The sequence below is a fragment of the Megalops cyprinoides genome, chromosome 3, assembly GCF_013368585.1.
Source record: "Megalops cyprinoides isolate fMegCyp1 chromosome 3, fMegCyp1.pri, whole genome shotgun sequence".
Lineage (NCBI taxonomy): Eukaryota > Metazoa > Chordata > Actinopteri > Elopiformes > Megalopidae > Megalops > Megalops cyprinoides.
This window is the reverse complement of record NC_050585.1, coordinates 55,010,469-55,037,148: the sequence shown is the minus strand read 5'-3', so window position 1 is coordinate 55,037,148 and position 26,680 is coordinate 55,010,469. Positions and strand designations below refer to the sequence as shown.

Genomic DNA, 26,680 nt, shown 5'->3' with positions numbered 1-26,680 from the left:
TGAATGTAAGCCAAGTAACTAATGTTTTGAACAAAGTAGATGAAGGTGACCGTTACCGAGTTTTTCTTGAATTGTTACCAATGGCAACAATTGTAACGCATTTCCACGGGAAGAACTGTAGCCCATTGCCGCGGGGAAAAGAACGTGGGTGTCTAAATACAGAGAACAACACAGCAACTGTATCCTGTTGTAGGTGAGTTCCGTGCCGTTTTGCCATAGTATGTTTTATTTTTTTATTTATTACCTGTTTTTTCTTTTCTTTTTTCTGCATTGTTCCACATTTACTGTCATATTTCATGGGATTTACATTTTATGCCTTTGTTGCATCATTGAATTGCATACAACTTTTCATTTTGCAGTCATTGTCCACTTTTATTGTAAGGGTTACTATATTTTATAAGGGATTCCTTGCGCAACTGCATGTTGGGGGTTGAGGGCGGGGACTTGGGTGGGTAGATACAGGTGCGGATTTATTTATTATTATCTTTCTCCTCTTCTTCTCTCTTTTTTTGTTGCATGTGTGTCTGTTATGTGTGTATCCCCCTCCTTCTCTCTCTCCCCCTGCGGCTCAGATCTGCAGTAGTGGGTCGAGGAAAACCTCCACCTTAAAACCACCTAAACGCCAACTTCCAACACCATGACAACCTCTGATAGGGGAGTGTGTATGATTTCCTTTAATGCAAAGGGGATGAACAATGCCACCAAAGCTAGTAAGGTATTGACACACCTACAGCGTCTTCAGGGTGATATATTTTTGCAAGAAATACACCTCAAAACTTCTGACACTCTTTGTATTAGAAGGGCTTGGATGGGCCATCTCTTTCACTCGAAATTCTCAGAGAGAGCAAGGGGGCTGCCATCTTATACATAAGAATGTTATGTTGGAAGCAACAAATAAAATCATAGACTCCAGTGGCCGGTTTGTTATAGTCTCAGGCATGCTACAGGACACACCAGTGACCCTGGCTTGCATCTACACCCCCAAATTGGGACAACAATGAATTCTTTATTAAATTTTTCTCCAGTCTTCCGGATGTTGATAATCAATATATAATTGTGGGGTGGGGTGGGGTGGGGTTGGGTGGGGTGGGGGGGGATTTTAACATTGTTAAGGATGTACTGTAAATCTGGACAGATCATCTTATAAACCAACTACCTTATCCAAATCAGACAATGTAGTGTTAAATAATGCATCTGAATTGGGACTTTCTGATCCCTAGAGATTTAAAAACCCTCTAGGCAAAGGCCTTTTTTCTCATGTGCATCACAAATTCCAGGATTGATTTCTTTTTGCTGGATAATAAACTACTACACTGTGTCAATTCCTGTAACTACCATACTATAGCTATCCCGGATCATGCCCCAACATTGGTGGACATTACTTTCCCCCATAGTAAAACCTCCTGTAAACAATGGAGATTTAGTTCACATATGCTGTCGGACAGTGATTTCAAAAACTATATTCCCTTGCAAACCTGTTACTATTTTACATGAGAACATAAGAACATATGATTACGAGAACAGGCCATTCGGCCCAACTAAGCTCGCCATTTCTTAATTAAAGAGTATCCAAAACTGCATCAAGTCTCGACTTCAACACAGCAAGGGTCTCTGCCTCAACTACATGACCTGGCAACCTATTCCATGTATTGAGAACTCTTTGTGTAAAATAATATTTCCTTATATCAGTGCAGAACTTACTCTTAACTAGTTTCCATTTATGTCCTCTTGTTTTACAGACTGAACTCACCCTAAAGAATCTATTATAGTTAGTTAACCTTATTGATTCCTTTCATAAATTTAAATACCGCAATTAAATCACCCCTAAGCCTCCTCTTGTCAAGGCTCAGGCAAGGACTCGGGCGCGGACCACGGGAGCTTCGGGTTCCAAGCGTCTTTAATGAAATCTTCAGGCAGATCGCAAATCAGAAACGGGCAGGGTCGAAAACCGGAAGGCAGTCCGTGGACAGAATGAGGATCGGAAACCGGAGCAGGCAGGGTCAGGAACCGGACAGGCAGGCAATTAGGCGAACGTGGCAAGGCGGCAGGCAAAAACGAGGTCTGGATATGAGCAGGGTCGAAAACGAGAAAACACGCAGACAGAAGCAAACGGCGGGGATGAAACAGGAGAAACACACTGTGATGAACTAGCAACAGGACAGGGAAAAGCAGGGAAGATATAGGGCAGGGCTGACGAGAGGATGGGAAGCAGGTGTGCAGGCAATCAGGCGGGCGGAGACCAGGCGGGGAGCGGGGCAGGGCTGGAACACAAGGAAAACAAAAGCACAACAGCTAAGGAGGCGGAGCACTGACACCTCACGCTTAGTCTAAATAGGTTAAGTAACTTGAGTCTTTCCTCGTAGCTTTTATATTTCATGCCAGGAACTAATTTAGTTGCCCTTCTTTGAACCTTTTCAAGAACTTCGATATCTTTTTTATAGTGCGGTGCCCAGAACTGCACACAGTATTCCAAGTGAGGAGACTAAGGCATTGTATAATTTCAATATAACCTCTTTAGATTTATACTCAATACTTTTGGCTATATATCCCAGCATCCTGTTGGCCTTTTTTACTGCTACAGCACACTGTCTAGATCCTGTTAAGCTTGGGTCAACCATTACTCCCAAGTCTTTTTCAAATTGAGCACATTCTAGTTTTTTTCCACCCATGAAGTAGTCTTGTTTAAGGTTCTTATTTCCCACATGCAAGACTTTACATTTATCTAAATTTAATGTTATCTGCCAGGTATCTGCCCACTTTTGGATTCTGTTTAGGTCTTCCTGTATTACCTTGGTTGATTCTATACTGTTGGCTAGAGCCCCTAGTTTTGTGTCATCTGGAAATTTTACTATTTTACTACTAACCTCTGCATCGAGATCATTTATGTATATAAGAAATAGCAAAGGCCCCAACACCGATCCCTGCGGAATTCCACTTCGTACAGGACCCTGCTCGTATATAATTCCTCCCACAGTTGCAGTCCGCTTTCTATTAGACAACCAATTTCGAACCCACTCGGTGATAGGTCCTGTAATTCCTGAAGATTTCATTTTCAATATGAGCCTCTTGTGCGGAACTTTGTCAAATGCCTTTTGAAAGTCCAAATAGATAATGTCATAAGCTTGGTTTGAGTCCAGACATGCTGTAGCTTCCTCAAAGAAGTCCAGGAGGTTTGTTAAGCACGACCTCCCTCTGCGAAAACCGTGTTGGCTATCACTTAAAACACCATTTCATTCCAGGAATAATTGCAAATTATCCCTAATGATGGATTCCAGTATTTTGCATGCAATACAAGTTAAGCTGACAGGCCTATAATTTCCTGGTTCAGTCCGGTCTCCTTTCTTGTAGATAGGTACTACACTGCCATGTTTCCAGTCATCTGGCATTTCTCCAGTTTTAAGGGATTGCTTAAAAATAACTGTCAGAGGCAATAGCTTTGTTATCCCAGTTATACCCAGTTTATATTCCTTGTATAATCACGCATCTTAATAAAGTCAGCTTGTCTAAAGTTGCATACTCTAGCATTGGAGAATGCAGACTTAACTTGCCAAAAAACTTCAAATATAATTGAACTATGGTCTGTACTGAGTGGTTCCCTTACCTCAATACTGCTGATTCTATCAGGATATTATTACACAGAACCAGATCTAGGATTGTGTTCTCTCTCGTGGGTTGAGTAACAGACTGTATCAAAAAAAACAGTCATTTACAACATCCAAAGACTCTTCCTCACATTTACCTTGACCTGACACAGCTTCCCAATTAATTGAAGGGTAATTGAAGTCCCCCATTACTATTGTCTCACCCTCCTGACATGCTAGTTTAATGTTATCAAAGAGCATACAACTGACATTGCTGCCTGAGGCTGGTGGCCTATAGCATACTCCAACATTCAGACCTTTTTCATTTTCCCCCAATATCTTAATCCATATGTCTTCACTAACACCAAGGGGCTCCATTCCTGGTATTTCCTGAGTATTAAGACTATCCTTTACATAGAGAGCTACGCCTCCTCCTCTTCTATTGGTTCTATCTTTTCTTAGCAGCTTGTATCCCTCTACGTTGTACTCATCCCCCTGCACCACGCCACGTCTCTGTAATCCCAACAACATTGAAGTTACTATTACTCATAATGGTTTCCAGATCGAGAATTTTATTTTTTATGCTTCTAGCATTTAAACAGAGAAATTTCAGGGTACCATGTGTGCCTCTCCTGCCCTCCACCCCCGCCCTCAACTGCCCAGAACCACCTCTATTACAGTGCTGCTCTGACTGATTTACAAGCATCGTTTCCTCTCTACTAATAAAATATTTAGCCATGGTGTGTTCTATTCCGGCAGTCTGTCTATCCCTACCCATCTGACTGTATAAACTCCCTGCCCCCCCAGACCCTAGTTTAAATAACCCTCTGCCACACTAAGCATATGCTGGCCCAGTGCAGCTGTACCCCTCTGGTTCAGGTGCAACCCGTCCCGCTTGTACAGGTCACCCCTGTTCCAAAAGGAGTCCCAGTGCCCCATAAACCTGTACCCCTCTTTCCTACACCAGGTTTGTAACCACGTGTTAAACCTCCATATAAAGGCTTGCTTCCCTTTGCTTGCACGTGGTACTGGTAGAATTCCAGAGAAGACTACCGTGGAGGTTCTTCTCCTAATCTTCCCCGCTAGCTCAATAAATTTTTCTTGCAGAACCCCGAACCTACCCTTTCCTATGTCATTGGTTCCAACATGGACTATGACCACCGGATCCTCCCCCGCTCTGGCCAGGAGCTTGTCCCCGCTCTCCAGGCGGTCTCCAACCTGGGCACCGGTTTTCGACCCTGCCTGCTTTTGTTTTGCATCTTGCCTGACGTTTTTAATAAACCCGCCTGGAACCTGAAGCTCTCTTGGTCTGCGACTGAGTCCTAACCTGAGCCGTTACAGTACGAACTGGCCACTATGGACTCAGCAGACCTATCCCAGCTGAGGGCTGTGCTGGAGCTGCAAGGCACATTGCTGGGGGGCCATCAAAGCCAGCTGGAAGCCATCGGCCGGTCCTTGGAGAGTTTCGCCACCAACCTTGCCGGCATCACGTCCCAGCTGCAGCAGTTGCAGCAGCTGAGCCAGGAGAACCGCCCCGGACTGCCTGCGGCAGCTACTCCATCTGCCCTACCAGCTCTCCCAAGCTGGGAACCTCGAATGCCACCTCCCGAATGTTACGCGAGGATCGCCTACGTGATTACCCTGTTGACAGGGCGTGCCAGGGAGTGGGGCACTGCGGTTTGGGATGCCGACGCCCCTTTCTGCCACTCCTTCGCCGAGGAGATGAGGAAAGTCTTCGACCGCTCCAAACACGGTCGCAAAGCCGCGAGTGAGATGCTCCTGATCCGCCAGGGGCGCCGGTCGGTGTCTGATTACACGATTGACTTCCGCACCCTCACTGCCTCCAGTGGATGGAACACGGAGGCGCAGTACGACACCTTTCTCCACGGCCTTTCGGAAGCCATCAAGGATGAGCTGGCCACTCGGGAGTTGCCGGTCAGCTTTGACGCCTTGGTGGATCTGGCTATCCTCATTGACCAGCGCCTGTCACAGCGGCGCTGGAGAGAGAAGCCAGTGGACTGCGGAGCCCCTCTCGTGAGTCCCTGCCACACGCCAGCGACACATAGCCCTGCTACACCGCCGCCTGTTTCCCCGGAGCCGATGCAAGTCGACCGCACTCGCCTGACTCGTCTGTCCCCGGCTGAGCGTCAGAGGAGGATCAGCACTGGGGCGTGCCTGTACTGTGGTCAGCCTGGGCATTTCGTGGTAACCTGCCCAGCAAAAGCCAGCGCTCACCCGTAGCAAGGGGATTACAGGTGAGCGTCACCCCACTAAGCCTGTCCCCTGAACTCCGCCCTCTGTTTTCTGCCACTTTGCTCGTCGAGGATCAGCCTCACGCGGTGTCCGTCCTGATTGACTCAGGGGCCAATTGGAGCTTCATCAACGCTGACCTGGCGGCCCGCCTGCATCTTCCCCGCGTCCCGCTGCACTCGCCTCTGGAGGCCCATGCCATCACCGGGGCCCTGCTGGTCCGTATAACCCATGCCACTCCCCCCGTGGACTTCCTCATCTCTGGCAGATGGTGGTGCACGTCATTGACACCCTGCAAGTCTCCGTAGTCCTGGGTCATCCCTGGCTGGCGCGGCATAACCCCCACATTGACTGGCCGGGCAACAAGATCCTGGGCTGGAGTCCATCTGCCACTCCCACTGTCTGCATGAGGCCCTAGCTCCTGTGTCACCAGTCGCTCACGCACCAAAGGAGTTTCCAGACCTTTCGGCAGTGCCGCTGGAGTACCTGGACCTGAAGCCCGTGTTCAGTAAGTCCCAAGCCGCCTCGCTTCCTCCGCATCGTCTTTATGACTGTGTGATCAACGTCGTGCCCGGCTCTTCACCACCTCGGGGGCGTCTGTACTCCCTATCCCCGCCGGAGACTGAGGCCATGAATCGCTACATCCGGGAGTCCCTAGCAGCTGGGATTATTCGCCCGTCCTCCTTGCCTGCCGGGGCCGGCTTCTTCTTTGTTGGGAAGAAGGACGGCTCTCTTCGTCCTTGTATCGATTACCGGGGTCTCAATGCCATTACTGTGAAGAACCGCTACCCCCTCCCGCTCCTGTCCTCTGCTTTTGAGTCGCTGCAGGGGGCCACCATCTTCACAAAACTTGACCTCCGAAACGCCTACCACCTGGTCCGTATCCGGGAGGGAGATGAGTGGAAGACAGCTTTCAACACCTCCACCGGTCACTACGTATATATGGTTATGCTATTTGGGTCAACTAATGCCCCTGCCGTGTTTCAGTCGCTGGTGAACAATGTCCTACGGGACATGCTGAACCAGTTTGTTTTTGTCTACCTGGACTCTATGTCAAGGCTGAGAAGAGCGAATTCCACCAAGACACCATCTCCTTCCTGGGTTTCGTTATCACAGCAGGAAGCATACAAATGGACCGGCGGAAGGTCCGTGCCGTGGAGGAGTGGCCCCGCCCCACCTCCCGTCGGGAGCTGCAGCGCTTCCTCGGTTTGCCAACTTTTACCGCTGCTTCATCCGTGACTACAGCACAGTAGCAGCTTCCCTCACGGCTCTGACGTCTACCAACAGGGCATTCTCTTGGTCTCCGGCAGCCGAGGCGGCATTTTGCAACTTGAAAGGCCGCTTCACTTCTGCGCCCATCCTGACACAGCCTGATCCTGCCCATCAGTTCATCGTGGAAGTGGACGCTTCGGACATAGGAGTGGGGGCCGTCCTGTCGCGGCCGTCCTGTCCGGCCTACTCTCACCGCCTCACGCCGCTGCATTTGATACAGATATCTGTCAGCATAAATGTTTGGTTTCATGAGCAGCTGTAGATAAAAGTTCTGAGAATGTGGGTTGAGATTTACTCTTCCTATGGTGTGGAGCACAAGCGTAATGTAAAGTACAGTGGTACTTGATTTGTTCTGTGTTTACTGATAAGTTCTATGCACTACAACTTTTACATTTGCACAGTTTTATTTTTGTTTTTTTGCATTCAGGTACTGTGGGGGTCCTCAGAAGAATATTTTTTTTCTTCTTGCATTCTTTTGCATTCTGTTAGCATCTTTCAACATTGAATCCTTAAGATGAAGGATTTTTTTCTTTTAGATCTTAAATTATCAAACCTCCAACAGAGCTCTTGATAAAAGTAAATATAAGAATTTCAGTTTATAAGATAAAAGTGAGTTGTTTACATGTGTATTGTTTTAAGTATTACAGCAAAAGAGGTTTGTATTTTGAGTTATGGTTTAATAATTATTTAATTATTTTGCTGCTTTGTGGAATGCCCCACATTTTTTTTAATAAAGCATGTTTTGTTAGAATATTTGTAATCCTGAGTTATTTGGAATACTCAGAACAGTGTGGTTTTATTTTTACTGGTACAATTTGCCTGTGGTCGCCTGTGAATTATACACAAAAAAATCGCAACATGCATTGCAACTTTTTAGAAAAGCTCCCGCTAAAACAGGCATTTTAGGCCGCAACAATCCCAACAAAAGCCCGCAAAATCCTGGAGGGACTGATAAATGACAGGAATAAACATTTTAATACGACCTAATCTTTCCTGTTTTAACATTGGCTTGTTACGTTTTTTATTGGGTAAGTTAACTTAAAGGAGCAAAAGTAATTCATTATTTTCTTTTGTTATCATTTCTATTCTGAAGATAATGGTACAAAAATCCGTCAGCTTGGCTGTCAGTTGAGGTGGCATTATAATGCTCAATATCTTTCAGTCAGTAATGTATGATCAGACTAAATGAAAATTGTATGTGCACCCTTCGTGTACCATGTTTATAAATTACAATATGAAAATGGGATGGGATCCATTGTTTATAATGTAAATACTATGACTTAATGTGTATCCTTTCAAACAGTTTATAACTTTATCTTCAGGCATATCTGTCAGGGCTCCACCCCCTTAAGCCACGGTGTTTTTGTTTTCCCTGTCCTTGTGCTTTTGTTTTCCTGGTGTTCCAGCCCCGCCCCGCTCCCCGCCTGGTCCCCGCCCACCTGATTTCCTCATTACCTGCACCTGCCTGCCTGCTCACCTGCATCCCATCTCCTCGTTACCCCAGCCCTATATCTTCCCTGCGTGTCTCTGTCTTAAGAACATAAGAACATATGATGACGAGAACAGGCCATTCGGCCCAACTAAGCTCGCCATTTCTTAATTAAAGAGTATCCAAAACTGCATCAAGTCTAGACTTCAACACAGCAAGGGTCTCTGCCTCAACTACATGACCTGGCAACCTATTCCATGTATTGAGAACTCTTTGTGTAAAATAATATTTCCTTACATCAGTGCGGAACTTACTCTTAACTAGTTTCCATTTATGTCGTCTTGTTTTACAGACTGAACTCACCCTAAAAATCTATTATAGTTAACCTTATTGATTCCTTTTATAAATTTAAATACCTCAATTAAATCACCCCTAAGCCTCCTCTCGCTTAATCTAAATAGGTTAAGTAACTTGAGTCTTTCCTCATAGCATTTATATTTGATGCCAGGAACTAATTTAGTTGCCCTTCTTTGAACCTTTTCTAAAGCTTCAGTATCTTTTTTATAGTGCGGTGCCCAGAACTGCACACAGTATTCCAGGTGCGGTCTGACTAAGGCATTGTATAATTTCAATATAACCTCTTTAGATTTATACTCAATACTTTTGGCTATATATCCCAGCATCCTGTTGGCCTTTTTTACTGCTACAGCACACTGTCTAGATCCTGTTAAGCTTGGGTCAACCATTACTCCCAAGTCCTTTTCAAATTGAGCACATTCTAGTTTTTTTCCACCCATGAAGTAGTCTTGTCTAAGGTTCTTATTTCCTACATGCAAGATTTTACATTTATCTAAATTGAAAGTCATCTGCCAGGTATCTGCCCACTTTTGGATGCTGTTTAGGTCTTCCTGTATTACCTTAGTTGATTCTATACTGTTGGCTAGACCCCCTAGTTTTGTGTCATCTGAAAATTTTACTATTTTACTTCTAACCTCTGCATCAAGATCATTTATGTATATAAGAAATAGCAAAGGCCCCAACACCGATCCCTGCGGGACTCCACTTCGTACCTGACCCTGCTCGTATATAATTCCTCCCACAGTTACAGTCTGCTTTCTATCAGACAGCCAACTTCGAACCCACTCGGTGATGGCTCCTGTAATTCCCGCAGATGTCATTTTCAATATGAGTCTCTCGTGCGGGACTTTGTCAAATGCCTTTTGAAAGTCCAAATAGATAATATCATAAGCCTGGTTTGAGTCCAGACATGCTGTAGCTTCCTCAAAGAAGTCCAGGAGGTTTGTTAAGCACGACCTCCCTTTGCGAAAACCGTGTTGGCTATCATTTAGAACACCATTTCGTTCCAGGAATAATTGCAAATTATCCCTAATGATGGATTCCAGTATTTCGCATGCGATACAAGTTAAGCTGACAGGCCTATAATTTCCTGGTTCAGTCCGGTCTCCTTTCTTGTAGATAGGTACTACACTGCCATGTTTCCAGTCATCTGGTATTTCTCCAGTTTTAAGGGATTGCTTAAAAATAACTGTCAGAGGCTTGTAAACCACTTCTGCTAGTTCTCTGAGAACTCTAGGATATATTCCATCAGGGCCTGCTGCCTTATTTGTTTTAAGTTTTTGAAGTTTATCTAGTACTTCTGCATCATTGAAATCAATTTTCTCTATAAGGCTCTGAGAACTGACTGCACCTGAAGGCATATGCAAAAACACTTCACTAGTGAAACTCTCTACAAAGTAACTGTTTAGTGTATCAGCAATAGCTTTGTTATCGTAAACCATAACCCCATCCTTATTTTTTATACCTCTTATTTCATCCTTAACTATCCTTTTTTGACCATAATATTGAAAAAAACGTTTAGAGTTGCTCTTTGCATCTAGTGCAATTTGTCTTTCATAACACCTTTTGGCTTCCCTTATTTTTTTCTTAACTTGAGCTCGCATATTACTGTATTCAATCTTATTTCTATCTGAGCTCTCCAACTTATATTTTCTAAATAATTTCCTTTTTTGTTTCAAACTGTTCCGCAGTGACTTATTCATCCACTGTGGATGCTTCTTTTTCAGTTTTCCTTTTCTCACTTGTGGAATGAATTTACGCTGTACATCCAGAATAATCGTTTTAAATATGCACCACATTTCTTTGACAGTTTTACCACCTAGAAGAGGTACCCAGTTTATATTCCTTGTATAATCACGCATCTTAATAAAGTCAGCTTGCCTAAAGTTGAATACTCTAGCATTGGAGAATGCAGACTTAACTTGCCAAAAAACTTCAAATGTAATTGAACTATGGTCACTTGTACTGAGTGGTTCCCCTACCTCAATACTGCCGATTCTATCAGGATTATTACACAGAACCAGATCTAGGATTGTGTTCTCTCTCGTGGGTTGAGTAACAGACTGTATCAAAAAACAATCATTTACAACATCCAAAGACTCTTCCTCACATTTACCTTGACCTGACACAGCTTCCCAATTAATTGAAGGGTAATTGAAGTCCCCCATTACTATTGTCTCACCCTCCTGACATGCTAGTTTAATGTTATCAAAGAGAGTACTACTGACATTGCTATCTGAGGCTGGTGGCCTATAGCATACTCCAACATTCAGGCCTTTTTGATTTTCCCCCAATATCTTAATCCATAAGTCTTCACTAACGCCAAGGGGCTCCATTCCTGGTATTTCCTGAGTATTAAGATTATCCTTTACATAGAGAGCTACGCCTCCTCCTCTTCTATTGATTCTATCTTTTCTTAGCAGCTTGTATTCCTCTACGTTGTACTCATACCCATCCCCTGGACCAAGCCACATCTCTGTAATCCCAACAACATCAAAGTTACTATTACTCATAACGGTTTCCAGAGAATTTTATTTTTTATGCTTCTAGCATTTAAACAGAGAAATTTCAGGGTACCATGTGTGCCTCTCCTGCCCTCTACCCCCGCCCCCAACTGCCCAGAAACACCTCTATTACAGTGCTGTTCTGACTGATTTACAAGCATCGTTTCCTCTCTTCTAATAAGATATTTAGCCATGGTGTGTTCTATTCCGGCAGTCTGTCTATCCCTACCCATCTGACTGTATAAACTCCCTGCCCCCCCAGACCCTAGTTTAAATAACCCTCTGCTACCCTAACCATACGCTGGCCCAGTGCAGCTGTACCCCTCCGGTTCAGGTGCAACCCGTCCCGCTTGTACAGGTCACCCCTGTTCCAAAAGGAGTCCCAGTGCCCCATAAACCTGTACCCCTCTTTCCTACACCAGGTTTGTAACCACGTGTTAAATCTCCATATAAAGGCTTGCTTCCCTTTGCTTGCACGTGGTACTGGTAGAATTCCAGAGAAGACTACCGTGGAGGTTCTTCTCCTAATCTTCCCCGCTAGCTCAATAAATTTTTCTTGCAGAACCCCGAACCTACCCTTTCCTATGTCATTGGTTCCAACATGGACTATGACCACCGGATCCTCCCTCGCTCTGGCCAGGAGCTTGTCCGTGCTCTCCAGGAGGTCTCCAACCTGGGCACCAGGCAGGCAACAGACCATGCGAGACTCCTTGTCACGCGAACACACTATGCTGTCTACCCCTCTAATGACTGAATCCCCCACTATCACCAACTCCCTTTTCTTGGAGGATGAGGCCACCTGGGTGCCCTGGGGCTCTTCAGTCCTCCCACTCTCAGGATCGTGGGTCAACTCGTCCTGCAGTGGCGCGAAATGGTTGGTCACCGCAATCTCTGGAGATACTGCCCCTCTTGAAATTTTGTGCCCCTTTCTACGTATACGCCCTACTGTAACCCAGCTCTCTCGCCCTATCTGGTCTGTATCTTCCCCCCTACCCGGCTTGGGTGAGCACACTATCTCTCTATAGGGCGTACTAATCAGTTCCTGGAACTCTAACAATTCAGGATTACTGTGGAGTCCAGCTAGTTGGGCCTCGAGATCAAGAATCTTGTTCTCCAAGTGCTCAACAAGTCGGCAACGGTCGCAGATGAACTCATCCTGGAGGTCTCCCTCCAGAAATCCGATCATCCGGCAACTCTCGCACAGTTTTGGCCACATTTTTTCCCCTAAATGTAAACGCTTTCCCTAAATAAGGATTTACTGCCGAGACAGAATTACCAGCTAAAAAAGTGCTAAAAGCACCGAGGTGGCTCAGAACAGTCAGAAGGCAGAAATCAAGCGCAAGAAATGCCACTTAGCCTAATACAATAAAATTAAGTTTACAGTTCAGCAAACGCGCAGACTCGTTAACACAACCAGAATCAGAATATCCTAAAATCTGACGCTGAAAAATAGTAGAAAAAGGTAAAAAAGTGAACCGGCTAGTTAGCTAAACTACCCAAATAGCTAGCTAAAGTGTGCTGCTTAATTATTTAGAGATTTGCTCCTGAGAGGGCGAAAAACCACAAAAAACCCCTCCTCGGATAGAGGCGAATTAGCTGCGACGGAGGAAAAAAAGTGGAAAATTCCCTCTCTGTACCCTAATGGCAACAAAAGATTCAACTTTAAGAGCAGATCAGACCTACCTTATGTAATAGCTAGGTAAATAGCACCAATAGCACCAATTTTTATTTTTATCCGATTGAATGTAATAGCACAGAAACCACTCCACAAACAAACACAGCAGGAACTCGTCCAAGCTAGAGCAGTTGAGCAAGAGCAATCGAGCAATCGAGCAATCGAGCAATCGAGCAAGAGCAGCAATCGAGCCAGAGCAGCAATCGAGCAGCAATCGAGCTTGTCTTGTTGCTAGTTCGTTTCAGTGCCTGTTTCCTGACCACGATTCCTGCCTGCCGTTTGGATCTGATCGCTGCCACTCACCTGCCTGATTCCTGACCCTGTTCTCCCTGACTCCCGATTTTGGATTTGCCCCCGGACTGCTTCTCTGTGTTTCGAACCCTGCCTGTCTCTGGATTTACGAACTGCCTGTCCCTTTCAAATAATCACCTGGAACCGGAACATCCTGCAGTCCGCGTTTGCGGTGCTAACAATATCTGTAAGCAAGAAATGTGCTTTATCAAATGTCAATATCAAAAGTTTTGCATGAACGTACAAAGCTGTATGAAAAAGGGGCATTGCTTATATTGATTCATTCACACCGATGGAAACTTTTTGTTTACAGAGGAAACATCCATTAAAGCTGAAGGCCTACACTGACCTTGTAGCAGCACGAAAGTGAACCCTGGAAACAGGCCATGGACCAGCAAATGTCCCAAACAAGCAAACAAAGATATCTGATGTGATTGGAGTTGATGCTTCCAGACGTGTGCCACAGCAGACAGTTGACAAGCTTATGATCAACTTTATTTGTGAGGGTCTTCATCCATTTTCTATTGTCGAAGAACCTGCATTCAAAAATCTTTTCAATGCTGAATCCTCAATGCAAGGTCATTTCTAGACCCACTCTTCAAGTCAAAATACAGGAAGCTGCCGCTAGAGTGAAGATAAATTTAATGTCACATCTTTGTGGAGTCAGCTATGTTGCCACCACCACTGATTGTTGGACAGTGCACCACAGAAGTTATATCAGCCTCACAGCTCACTGGATAGATGAAGAAACATTGGAAAGATCTGCTGCACTTGCCTGCAAGAAGCTGAGAGGGTCCCACACCTTTGATGTTCTAGCAGGTACCCTTAATGACATTCACTCACAGTACAAGATAAGAGGTAAGGTGGTGAGAACCACGACCGACAGCGGTTCAAACTGTATTAACGCATTCAGTGTGTTTGGTTATCTTACGGATCTTGTAACAGGAGGGGGAAGACGCCATCAGGAATGTCTGTGAAAAGTTCAGTGTGACAATGTGAGTATTGTTTAAAATGTCTTCTTTAAGCTGATCCCTGTACCCTTCATCTGCATCTCCCTTTAATAACTACAAGGAAGTTAAATGGTGAAATCAATAGGGAATATTGGCTTTAATTTCGATTCACCTGAGCTGTTTAAGCAAGCTGCAAAATTAATTGTCTGGTACATTACTAAATTCTACTGTACTTGCCACTCTTTTTTACCAGCCTCATTAAAATCAAGTGCTAAATATGGTAGTGGACTGAACTATTCTGGCATCTGCACAAAATCACCTGCTTTTGGTTGGTGGTGGGTGTTAATTTCCCACCTTGCATCAGTGTCATGAATAAAGCACGTTTCTAATGTCTTTTTACTTTTACTTCATATTAAAGGAATCCTGCAAACATACATTAACATACAGCAAGTATAGCGACAGTACGGGGACAGGATGTGTACAATTCCACAATGAGACAGTTCTCAGCTGAGAGCAAGGTCTGTTTGAGGACACAGTACTATCAGATTTGTACAATTACAGCCTATAGGGCAACTAATACGATACACCTTCAAACAGCAAACTTCAACAACTTCAAACGGTGCAATGAGCGTCAGGGTAACAAGAAACAATTTAAAAAGCACAATTTAAAAAGCACAGCAATTTACGACAGCACTGATTGGCGGGGGGGCAGCAATTGTGTGCTGGGTCAGTCCAGGTAGAGTCTGAAGAGGTGCGTCTTCAGGCCCCGTCTGAAGGACTGGGGTGAAGGAGCTGTCCGTAGCGAGACAGGGAGTTCGTTCCACCACTGAGGAGCGATGTAGGTGAAACGGCAATGTCTGGCAGAACGAGCACCTCCTGCCTTGACCATGCAAGGAGCAAGGCGTCCAGTTGCTGCTGAGTGCAGGGGTCGGGCTGGTGTGTAGGGCTGGATGAGTTCTTGGAGGTAGGCAGGGGCTGTCCTGTTGATTGCAGAGAAGGCGAGGGTCAGGGTCTTGAATCTGATCCTGGCAGTGACAGGAAGCCAGTGGAGGGCTTTAAGCAAGGGAGTAACATGGGAGAATTTGGGGAGGTTGAAGATTAGTCAGGCAGCTACATTCTGGATGAGTTGGAGAGGCTGGGTGGTGCAGGCTGGGAGGCCTGCGAGGAGAGCGTTGCAGTAGTCCAGTCGAGGGAGAACTGTGGCCTGGATAAGGAGCTGCGTCGCGTATGTTGTCAGGAACAGACGAATCCTCCTGATGTTGTGGAGGAGGAATCAGCAGGCCCAAGCTCTTTGCTGACTGACAGGATGGTATTGTGGTGCCATCGACGGTGATAGAGAGGTCATGCCGGGGGGAAGGGCCGGCCGGCAGTTCTGTTTTTCTGAGGTTCAGCTTTAGATGGTGGGATGACATCCATTTGGAGATGTCAGCAACTTGAGTAAAATAATTTAGTACTCTTTACACCTCTGGATATTAGCATTATTTATAATATCAACGTAAACAATGATGCATATAGTAAGGTGCACAACACGGTATAACCTAAATATAGCACACTGAAACTGAGGGGGCAGTTTCACTCGTAACCAGGTTCAGGCTATTTTGCTGTCACAGTGGGGTGTTGGTCAGGACACAGGAGTCAGGTTCCGGGTTCAGTTGTTTATTGGGGATTTTGGATGGGTGGATGTGAGGGTTTGTGTTGTATGTGTATGTGGATTCCTGAAAGGAGTAAGCAGGGAGAATGAATGAGTACATAACAGGATAACAGGCATGGGACATACAGGCTTTGACTGCATGAATGGCTATGGAAACATTTATACGTGCAGGACACACTATCTTAATTAACGTGCACACCCCTCTCTCTCTACAGGCAATTGTATTACAACCAGTTGAACTTAGGCATACTACTTACTTTGGCGCAGACGCACACAACAACAGCACAATGCTTGGTCCCCAAAGGCTTGGTCTCCCCAGTTCTTCACCTCCCAGGTATTGTTGTGGTACTGAGGTGGGGGAGGTCACTACCACCTTTATATTGTCCCGTATCCCTGGCCTTATTGAGGCCCTGATTGGTGGCCAAAGGATACAGGCAGGTCTGAGGGCAAATGGTGACCTGGGGGCCGTCCTTGGGGGTGCGCCTGTGCCTTGAGTTCCCTGTGGGGGTCCTGCTGATAAGGGGAGCAGCAGGACCGGTTTGGCCAGGTTTCAACTGACTTGTAAACAAAGTGTCTGTGAGAGGTGGGGGTGGTGCGCAAACAAAGACGAAGACAGAAACAGAAACATGTGGCCCTTTTCTACACACACACTGAAGCGATGCGATTATACAGCGCTACATATGCAGTGCATATGCATGCGCGTATGGGCACCGCAGTAAAGCAAACTGGTAAACAGTTCAGTACTGTTGCTTACGTGAGTGCTACACTACCGCAACTGTCACCCAGTGAGTGTAAATAAAACTACCAAATGCACTAATAACATCTGCTACATGCTAGCCCCTTTTTAAAGGCTATCTCCTTGCTTTGCCCTTGCTTGCAGCCCTCTGGCTCTGCAACGGCAGTGTATGTTAAAATAGTCTTTTAAAATACTATTTCAGCTTTATTTTCTTCCTTTCCATCTCTCCTAGCTAATCTTAACCATCTTTCTCTTCTTACTACCCGTTACCTTTGTCTTCTTGGTAGGCTACTTCTGCCTCTTTCTTTCACTTCACAATCACAACCTTAACATCATTCTCTTCACAGTCATTACAATCAACACTGTATCACAATAAACATAAAAAAATTATTTAATGACTAGTTTGTGAACCACTCATTTTAGCCGAGCTCCATGCATTGTCTTGTCGTAAGGTAACCTTTGATAACCGTTGAATAGCCTCTGTGGTTTGTTCATAAAATCAGTTTATTGGAGATCGAATACCATGGACAAATTTGTAATTCGAGACAGAAGAGATGCCCCCACTGAAGAGCCAGTTGCAAAAAAGCCGAAAGTCCACAAATATGACGAGAGTTATTTGCATTTCGGGTTTTCTGTGACTGGTACTTTGGAACAACGTCCTCAATGTGTGGTTTGTGCGGAGGTGCTTGCTAATGACAGCATGAAACCATGCAAGTTAAAAAGACACCTAGACACCAAGAATCCCGACTTAAAAGATAAGCCTGTGGATTTTTTTAAAAGAAAGCGCTATGCCCTTCATGCCCAGAAGTCCACAATGAGCAGACTTACCACCGTGTCTAGTCAGTGTCTCGAGGCTTCCTATGTGGTCTCCCATAGGATTGCAAAACTCAGAAAACCACATACGGTTGCTGAGACACTGATTTTGCCAGCAGCACAGGATATGTGCCGGATTATGCTGGGGGAAAGCGCTGCCTCTAAACTTAGTGCCATTCCACTTTTCAATGACACTGTAGCTCGCAGAATTTCTGATATGGCTAATGATGTGAAGGAGCAACTCATACACCATGTTAAGCAGAGTCCTTACTTCGCATTACAGGTAGATGAGTCTACTGATGTTGCTGGGCAGGCAGAGATGCTGACTTATGTCAGAAACCTAAAAGACCAGGCAATTGAAGAGGATGTTCTGTTTTGTCGTCCACTTCAAACCCGCACAACTGGGGAGGCAATTTTTGAACTTCTTGACATGTTTGTCAAAGAGGCTGACCTGTGCTGGTCCAAGTGTGTGGGCATCTGTACAGATGGTGTGCGATCCATAACAGGCCGTGAGAGTGGCTTAGTGACACGCCTCCAGCAGGTAGCTCCGCTTGCAAGATGGACTCATTGCATGATCCATCACGAGGCACTTGCAGCAAAAAAAATGCCGAAGCCCTTTGACATGTTTCCCAGTCTGGCAGACTTCATCACGGAAGCAGGCGGAAGTGATTTCTCCTCTGTCCTCCAATCAGCTGCAGATCACCTGTCTGCGCTAAAGCAGCAGTTCGAATCATATTTCAAAGAGGACTACAGCTCATTTTCGTGGGTTCAGGACCCATTTGTCTGCATTGGACACGATCTGTCACTTCAAATGCAGGAACAGCTTATTGAACTGAAGAGTGACACCAGACTGAAACACCTCTTTACCACCTGCCCTCTTGCATCTTTCTGGGTAACACTGATGCAGGAATACCCCCAGCTTTCTGATGCAGCATTAAAAGTCCTCCTACCTTTCCCATCAACATATCTGTGTGAGGCAGGCTTTTCAAAACTCACCGCGCTCAAAACCAAATACTGAAATCACACACAGATTGAGGATGACCTGAGGCTGTGTTTATCTAAAATTGAGCTGAGAATTCAAGAACTCTGCAAAACAAAGCAGGCTCACATCTCACACTGAAAACAGACTTGCGAGCTTTGGTGATGATAACACAAGCCACTAATAACCTAATAATAATAATAATAATAAGCCCTGGTACTACCACTACTAATAAATAGCCTGATGATAATCGCATAATAATAGGGCCTAATAATCATAGGGCATAATAATAATAATAATAAAGAAAAAATAGCCTACCACTAGTATTAACAAATAGCCTGATGATTGTAGGCCTAATAATGATAGCCTACTTAATACTACTACTACTACTACTACTACTAATAATAATAAAATAATAATAATAATAATAATAATTTTATAGTAGCTTACTATTACTAATAATGTAATAATAATCTATCTATCTATCTATGGTTGGTGGTGGTGGGGGGGGGGGATTGATCAGCTTGATCAGCGTGGAGGGGGGCCCAGCTTTCAAAAGTTTGAGAACCCCTGCTCTACGTTATACTCATCCCCATCCCCTGCACCAAGCCATGTCTCTGTGATCCCAACAACATCATAATTACTATTACTCATAATGGTTTCTAGATCCAAAATTTGTCTTTTTTGTGAGTTTGCAGGAAGTGTTTCAGGCTGGATTGCAGATACAACCAAGATTGTCTCAGATTGTCCTGCAGAGAGACCCAGACCTACTGTTTGAGATGAAAGGTCCATCAAAGGTGATCAGAGGTGCCCAGGGGACAGGACTGCAAGCGGAACACAGTTTTTTGAGGTAAAATTGCCTATTCTTGCACAGCAGCAGCTCAGTCAAGTCCAGGTATTCCTTTGGCCAGGTGCATCTGCCAGCTGTAACCCCCACCATGGGGGGAGTTCAGGGATTAACTCATCAGGAAATTAGCAATTTCATCCTTTTTCACTCCAGAATACATAAAACAGTCACTCATTCATTCCTGTATTCATTCAGTGAGTCTTTCATCTCTGAGACTGAGCCTCTACATAACTCCATCTCTCTCTAAAAAAAATGTTCACTTTGCAAGATATCACCACCATGACAGATTTTTGCGAATATTTACATGCTGAATGATTTGCTGTTTTGGACAGTGAAAGTATATTTTGTTTGGTATGATAACTGTTCTTCAGGGCAGTAGGTGAGTTACGTCTTTTTTAGGTTTTACCTTTTGCTCAGTTGGAAGCTTTAGTTTGAGCAACACAATTCAGTAATGCTGATGCTAGTAAACAATTTTAATCATCCTAGTCAAGACCTTCCTGTGTTTGGGTGGGTGCAATGCTACTATCCGCCACAGGAGGGCATCTGACAAAGCTAAAGTTTTATTGAAGGAGTCTCCACCTCACCCCACAGCAGCACAGCAGACCGTGCGGGGTTTCTGGGGCCTTGCTGTCATTACACTCTGTGTCTGGGGTGCTGTTTTAGCCTCTGATCTGGGTGTCTCTGAAGAGGCTGTCCGCTGCTGTGGGAGCAGTTTCCCCCGGCGCTGTTGCTTTGGTTGCCGTGGTATGCTGAGAATACCTCTGTCCCCTCCATGCTGCTGTGCACCCAGATCCCAGAGAGAACACCTCAAAGACGCTCCTGTTCAGCTCATCACTTCCTGCTCTTTTTCCTTCCTCCGTCTTTTCTGGGTGCCCTGGACCTGGGGATTTGCATTGCTCTGAAAACTTCTCTACATTACACATTAACAGCAAATGCAAATTGAACATGCAAGCAGGATATGAACATATCTATATCTATACACCACATTTATATTTATACAAAAACCATATAGATACATTCCTTTATTGTCATTGCAGAGTACAACAAAATTGAGTAACAATCCTGATGGTGCATTCACACATAACAAACAGCAATTTATAAATAGAAAAGAGCTCAAGTTAAACTAAATAAAAAAAAAATCTTACTGCACAAGCAGAAAACTAATACATATTTATATGCATAATGTGAAAGATTATGGGCTAATTTGTGGATGTTGGAATGTCTGTGTTCAGGACTGGAACACTGTCTATATCGCTCAGCTTTAACTCTGACTGGAGTGAACTTTAATCACTGCCTCTCAGCTTTAACTCTGGCTGGAGTGAACTTTAATCACTGCCTCTCAGCTTTAACTCTGACAGGAGTGAACTTTAATCACTGCCTCTCAGCTTTAACTCTGACAGGAGTGAACTTTAATCACTGCCTCTCAGCTTTAACTCTGACAGGAGTAAACTTTAATCACTGCTTCTCAGCTTTAACTCTGGCTGGAGTGAACTTTAATCACTGCCTCTCAGCTTTAACTCTGACAGGAGTGAACTTTAATCACTGCCTCTCAGCTTTAACTCTGACAGGAGTGAACTTTAATCACTGCCTCTCAGCTTTAACTCTGACAGGAGTAAACTTTAATCACTGCCTCTCAGCTTTAACTCTGGCTGGAGTGAACTTTAATCACTGCCTCTCAGCTTTAACTCTGACAGGAGTAAACTTTAATCACTGCCTCTCAGCTTTAACTCTGACAGGAATAAACGTTAATCACTGCCTCTCAGCTTTAACTCTGACTGGAGTGAACTTCAATCACTGCCTCTCAGCTTTAACTCTGGCTGGAGTGAACGTTGAAGGACACCCATGTCTCTTCATCCCAGTCCTGTTCTTTCCTCGAGAATGATGATTTCTAAGGTTGCCTTCTGTGAATGTACTTTTCTTGACTTTTTTTGGCAGTTTGTTTAAATTGACAACAGATGGATGTGTTTTCCACCGTATCAGAACAAATATCTTCTTGTTCAGTAATTCTTTTTTGAGGGTTGAGGTTTACAGAACAGCAATTTAAATTTCTTTTTAAACTGTGTGAGTGTTGCATTACACTCATGATATACTATAAAACAGACCTAATTATATAATGAAGTTAAACCTCTTTGAAAGGTATGAGAGGTATTTGGTTCCCGTATCAGTTAAGAGGTCTAATGATTTCAGAGCTTTCAGCCAGCCTCTGGAGAATGAGAGACGCAGGTTTGATAAGCACATACATGTGAGATTTAAACTGGCAGGCAGCTGCTGCTGGAGGAAGTGTTAGTAAACCAGCTGGCTTGTCCTTCCAGGTGAAATAAAGCCAATTCCCCAGAGCAGTGATGGGCACCCTGTGCTGCTGTCATTCACTGCACTCATTAAAGATCCGCTGAAATCTTCCAGTAAATCGGCTGACTCCAGTGCCACAGTGCCAAACCCAGCTTCCTCAGATCCCGCTCACACGCTCACCTCCACAGTCATCACTGCAGAAGCAGAATGAGATCACACTTTGCATATTTATTATCAGTGGAGGTTAAAGGAGATGCCTTAAACAAGCACACACACTGGGCCCAGTTTACACACAACAGTGTAATCACTGCTCCTCTATCACCATTTTCCCACTGGCAAAGCTTTAGTGAGGAAGGAAGCCAGCTGTTCTGGGACCAGTTATCAGCGCCTGACCACAGGAGCACAGAGTCACGTCTTCAGCAGGGACGGACAGGAAGCTGAAGGAGGATGTTCAAATATGTCCTACCTGCTGGTAAAGCCATTTATACGATCAGTGAGGTAAACACTTCCACACACCACGAGCCTCACCAGGGACACACAGGGGTATTAACCCTCATGTAACGAGTGAAATAAATAATACCAGAAATATTAGAATAAGACCAGAAATATTTATTCTACCGCTCTAGAGTGATATATTCTTTCAGATTCTGTCTTGTTTGTTATTTCCTGTTTTGTAAAAGCAATTAAATAGGTAGGGGAGACAGGGGAGTTTTTAGACATTCTTTATTTGATAGTTTTATTTTCTGAGCTTCTTGGTGACTGCTTTATACTTTGCTGTGAGTGGTGGAACATGCAGACTATGGAAATAATATTGTTGACAATATTGACAAATTACTTTTTAAATTTTCTTCCAGTTGTTCTGGTTCCTAACAAAGTTTCAGTTTCAGTTAAAATATTTATTCAGGTATGGTTTCTTCTTTATGTATATGTAGAATGCTGAATGATGAAGCTGGAATTTGCTGAGCTGTCGGTGGATCTCTTCAGTGTCTGTATAGTTTTATTGCGTCCCGCAGCGCTGATCATCGGAGCGGAAGTCTAATTGGCGGATTAGTTAAGCCTCGCGGGTTCCCACAATAGAAGCGCGTGGAGGGAGCCGCGCGCTGTATTATACTGTAGTTATACTCCTCGCGACTCCAGTTGCAGTGACGTTACCTCCTTCCTCTATTTCCACTATAAAGGATCCCGTTACAAAGCAAGCAGCCCACAGCCCACGAAATACTTAGGGCATGAATCTGTCTCAGAGAGTTAAATGATAATTAGTATATTTTTTTCCTCCGGTGAGCAATACCGCTGCGGCTGGACTTAAAGGGGAGAGCTGGCACCTGACCCGGGACCCCGGGACTCGCACCAACGTCCCACCGAACTCCGGCACGCAGACACCGCGTGCGTGACGCATCCTCTCAAACACGTGCATCTGCAAACTGAGCTTTTAACTGAACAAAAGTTTTTATATGAAAGTACTGACGTTGGATTAAAGATTTCTCGGTCGTATCTACCGTCTTCTAGATGAAACGAAGTGGGATAATATCTTACAATTTTTATTGATCTGTATGTGACATCCAGTGCAATAGTGGAAAACGATTCTCTACTGTTGGTTATTGACTAAGGACTTTCGGGATTCCTCGCATCCAAAACTGTCTCAATGGATTGCGCAAGACTGGTATTTTTTCTAATTCAGTGTGTCAGTTCCGCAAGTGGTGAGTCAAACATTATGGTTTATTTCTATTATTGTGATCTCGCTCACGGTTATGCATGCCGTGGCGGGGACTGACGCGCTCAGACGTGGGCGGCGGAGTGGATTCCCTCTTGTGCTCTTACATTTACTTACTTACTTTATAAGTCGCTCTGAAAAGAGCATCTGCTGAATGAAGACATTGAAAGACGCCCAGGGTTTCTTCTCGATTATGCGGCCTAAGTACCTGTTTTTAACTCACAGCTTAATGAGTTTGCATAAGCCGCCTCATCGCGAACAATTTACATAAGAACATAAGAACATGTTATGACAAGAACAGGCCATTCGGCCCAACTAAGCTCGCCATTTCAATTAAAGAGAATTAGAGAAGAAGAGAATTAAAGAGAATCCAACACTGCATCAAGTCTGGACTTGAACACAGCTCACTCTGCCTCAACTACATGACCTGGCAACCTATTCCATGTATTGACAACTCTTTGTGTAAAATAATATTTCCTTAGGCCTAAATCAGTGCGGAACTTACTCTTAACTAGTTTCTATTTATGTCCCCTTGTTCTACAGACTGAATTCACCCTAAAAAAATGTATTGTAGTTAACCTTATTGAATCCTTTTATAAATTTAAAGACATCTATTAAATCACGCCTAAGTCTCCTCTCGCTAAGTCTAAATAGGTTAAGTATCGTAAATTATTAATGAGTGGTGTACAATTTGAAACTAATGGGGATCATTGTGTAATTGATGAGTAATAGGTCATTTAATTTGATGTACTGGAACCTTTGGTATTTTACTAGAAATACACTGCAACATCATATTCCTGTTTTATGAAATTTGTGCATCTTGACGTGGAAAGCCGTGTCCGTATGGCGCACCCTCTCAATCAGGGCGAAGTGGTTCCGTTGAACCCTCTGAAGTTCATCTGTCAGGCCTTTAGAAGCTGCGCTTTTACGCAGTTCATAACCCCCTGGAGACAGTTTATTCACGGAAAGAGCACAACAAAAATATCACGCATCTAATTGCATTTAGCTAAATATTAAATGCCATTTTAGACCTGTGATAAAAATAGGTTTGTGTTCCTTTTTCGAGTCATTATATTGAGTCAACCAAGGGACACTACAAAGTGACTGAGCGATCGCACAGTGATAAAGAAACGCCAAGAACCGCCCAACTTCACTCACATTATCCACGGCTTATTTGATAACCTCTGCAGTATTTTACTTTACAAGATAAAAGTTTATGCAAGACATTGACTAGTGGTTTCAGTGTAAAAGTTATATGATTACTGTAGAAGAGAGTGCGCGCTGTTTCCACCCTCCAGCATGCGCATATCCACACACTCCTCCGCGTAAATGTGGGTTTAAAAACGGGTGTGCATTTTTCCCGCTGTTGCTGATGTAAATATTTTCTCATCTGAGGCTGAAACCGGGGAAACACAGCAGCCCTGCTGCAGGCAGCTGTCATGTTTTATCAGTTGCGCTTCCAGCACATCGGATTTGCCTCCGCTGGGTGGAGTGAGGGAGAGAAACAGTAAAATGCTGGATGGAGCAGCGTCCAGCATCCTGGGTTTGTTCTGGCTCGCAGAGGTCTCACAGTCATGGACACATGACCTGCTACCTGGACAAGGATTCCTTCTCTTGCCTCCTTACACACCTTAGTCAGCATTATGTGTATAAACTGAACATCAAACGATGATGCTGAAGGAGAAGAGAAACCCGCTGTTCTCCTGATATCAGATGTATGCATCTGATAATCATCAGCTGTATTGGAACCTCAAAGAGTGTAACTCAAACAGCTTATAGTTCCTGGGCACGGATTCCCACAGGGTGATGTTCAGGAGCAGGTAATGATCATCTCTTTATCAGTTTTTCCTCACACTGGCAGAGTACAGAGAGAAGGAAACCTGCTGAGAAAACCTACAGGAGCAGCTGATTTTATCCTGCACTGATCAGAATCACTTCAGTTGGTCACAGGTGAAGTCGGTTAGCTTTGGGCATGAAATGAAAGTGGAAACAAATCTGATTTAATGGGTTTTTATTACAGGGTTTTTTAATCTGAAAACAAACTGTCATGATTACAGTCATTTTTGAGTTTTTCTGGGATTGTTTGGGTTATGTTTGAGAAGGCGCTCTTAAAGAGACGTTTGTGTCCAATGTGCTGCATCATCCTGACCCTCCCCTGCCCTGTGCCACACATCAAACTGTGCTGTTGTGACCCTGTGACTCTGTGCTTCTGTGACTCTGTGCTGTTGTGACTCTGTGCTGTTGTGACTTTGTGCTCCTGTGACTCTGTGCTGTTGTGACTCTGTGCTGTTGTGACCCTGTGCTGTTGTGACCCTGTGCTCCTGTGACTCTGTGCTCCTGTGACCCTGTGCTCCTGTGACTCTGTGCTGCTGTGACTCTGTGCTGTTGTGACTCTGTGCTGTTGTGACCCTGTGCTGTTGTGACTCTGTGCTCCTGTGACCCTGTGCTCCTGTGACCCTGTGCTCCTGTGACCCTGTGCTCCTGTGACTCTGTGCTGTTGCTACTCTGTGCTCCTGTGACTCTGCTGAATGTAAAGGATGTTTTTCTGGTCGCTGTGTTTGAGTGTTTGGTAAAACGTACTGTAAGAGGTTCTGTTTTATGTTTGTAGAGAGCTGTTGTACAGGCTTTATTCTCTCGGTTTCATGATGGTTAAAGCTGCACAGGAGCTTTGAAAGCAGGGCAGGCCTGCTGCCTCCCAGATTCCTTAACTGAAGACATGTTTGGACCGGAGGTCACACACCTTGTGCATCAGGTTTAAATTAAGACTTCAGCCTTTCATGAAAACAGAGGATCCATGTTTTTGGGGATATTTATTTATTTTCCCTCCCTTGACCACATATTTAAGCAAGATAACGATCCCAATGAGGCTAATGTTTAGAAAGGGAGGGTTAGATGAGTTATGACTGGATCCATGAGGAGTTTCTAATATGAGCCATAACTCAGGGGCTGCCGCTGGAGCTGAGAGAGGCAGGCTGCTGCCTTCCCCTCTGATGGGGAACCGGGGGGGCAGGCCTCGGGGGGTGCCCCCATTAGTTGTTGCAGGGTTGACTGTGACTGTAATGGTGTTAAACAGTCCCATACAAAAATGATACATATATTTTATTTTGTATGAGGTGATTGGATGTTAGTGTAATGGCATTGAACAGTGATTGGCTGGGAAGACACTGACATGTCCTATCACAGGTGTATGCCATGCTATACTTCCTGCAGAGGATGTCCCAGTTCTAATGAGCATCTAATTAGAAAGCACTGATGGTCAGAGTGAGAGTGCACACACAGCCTGCGCCACATGAGCTTTGGATGGACATTAATAGCATTTTCCTGCAGTGCAGTGTGTGCATGTGC

At 44.5% G+C, this 26,680-nt stretch overlaps 1 protein-coding gene across 1 annotated transcript in view; it reads left to right on the top strand.

Annotated features, from left to right (window-relative positions):
- The first annotated feature begins 5,177 nt into the window (after positions 1-5,177).
- Positions 5,178-26,680, top strand: part of LOC118774592 (vascular endothelial growth factor receptor kdr-like) — a 51,764-nt gene continuing 30,261 nt past the window's right edge. Inside the window, exons 1-4 of the mRNA XM_036523945.1 lie at positions 5,178-5,444; positions 5,912-6,095; positions 6,265-6,339; positions 7,142-7,329. Of these exons, the coding sequence (XP_036379838.1) occupies positions 5,178-5,444; positions 5,912-6,095; positions 6,265-6,339; positions 7,142-7,329 (714 nt within the window). The remainder of the gene's footprint in view (positions 5,445-5,911; positions 6,096-6,264; positions 6,340-7,141; positions 7,330-26,680) is intronic.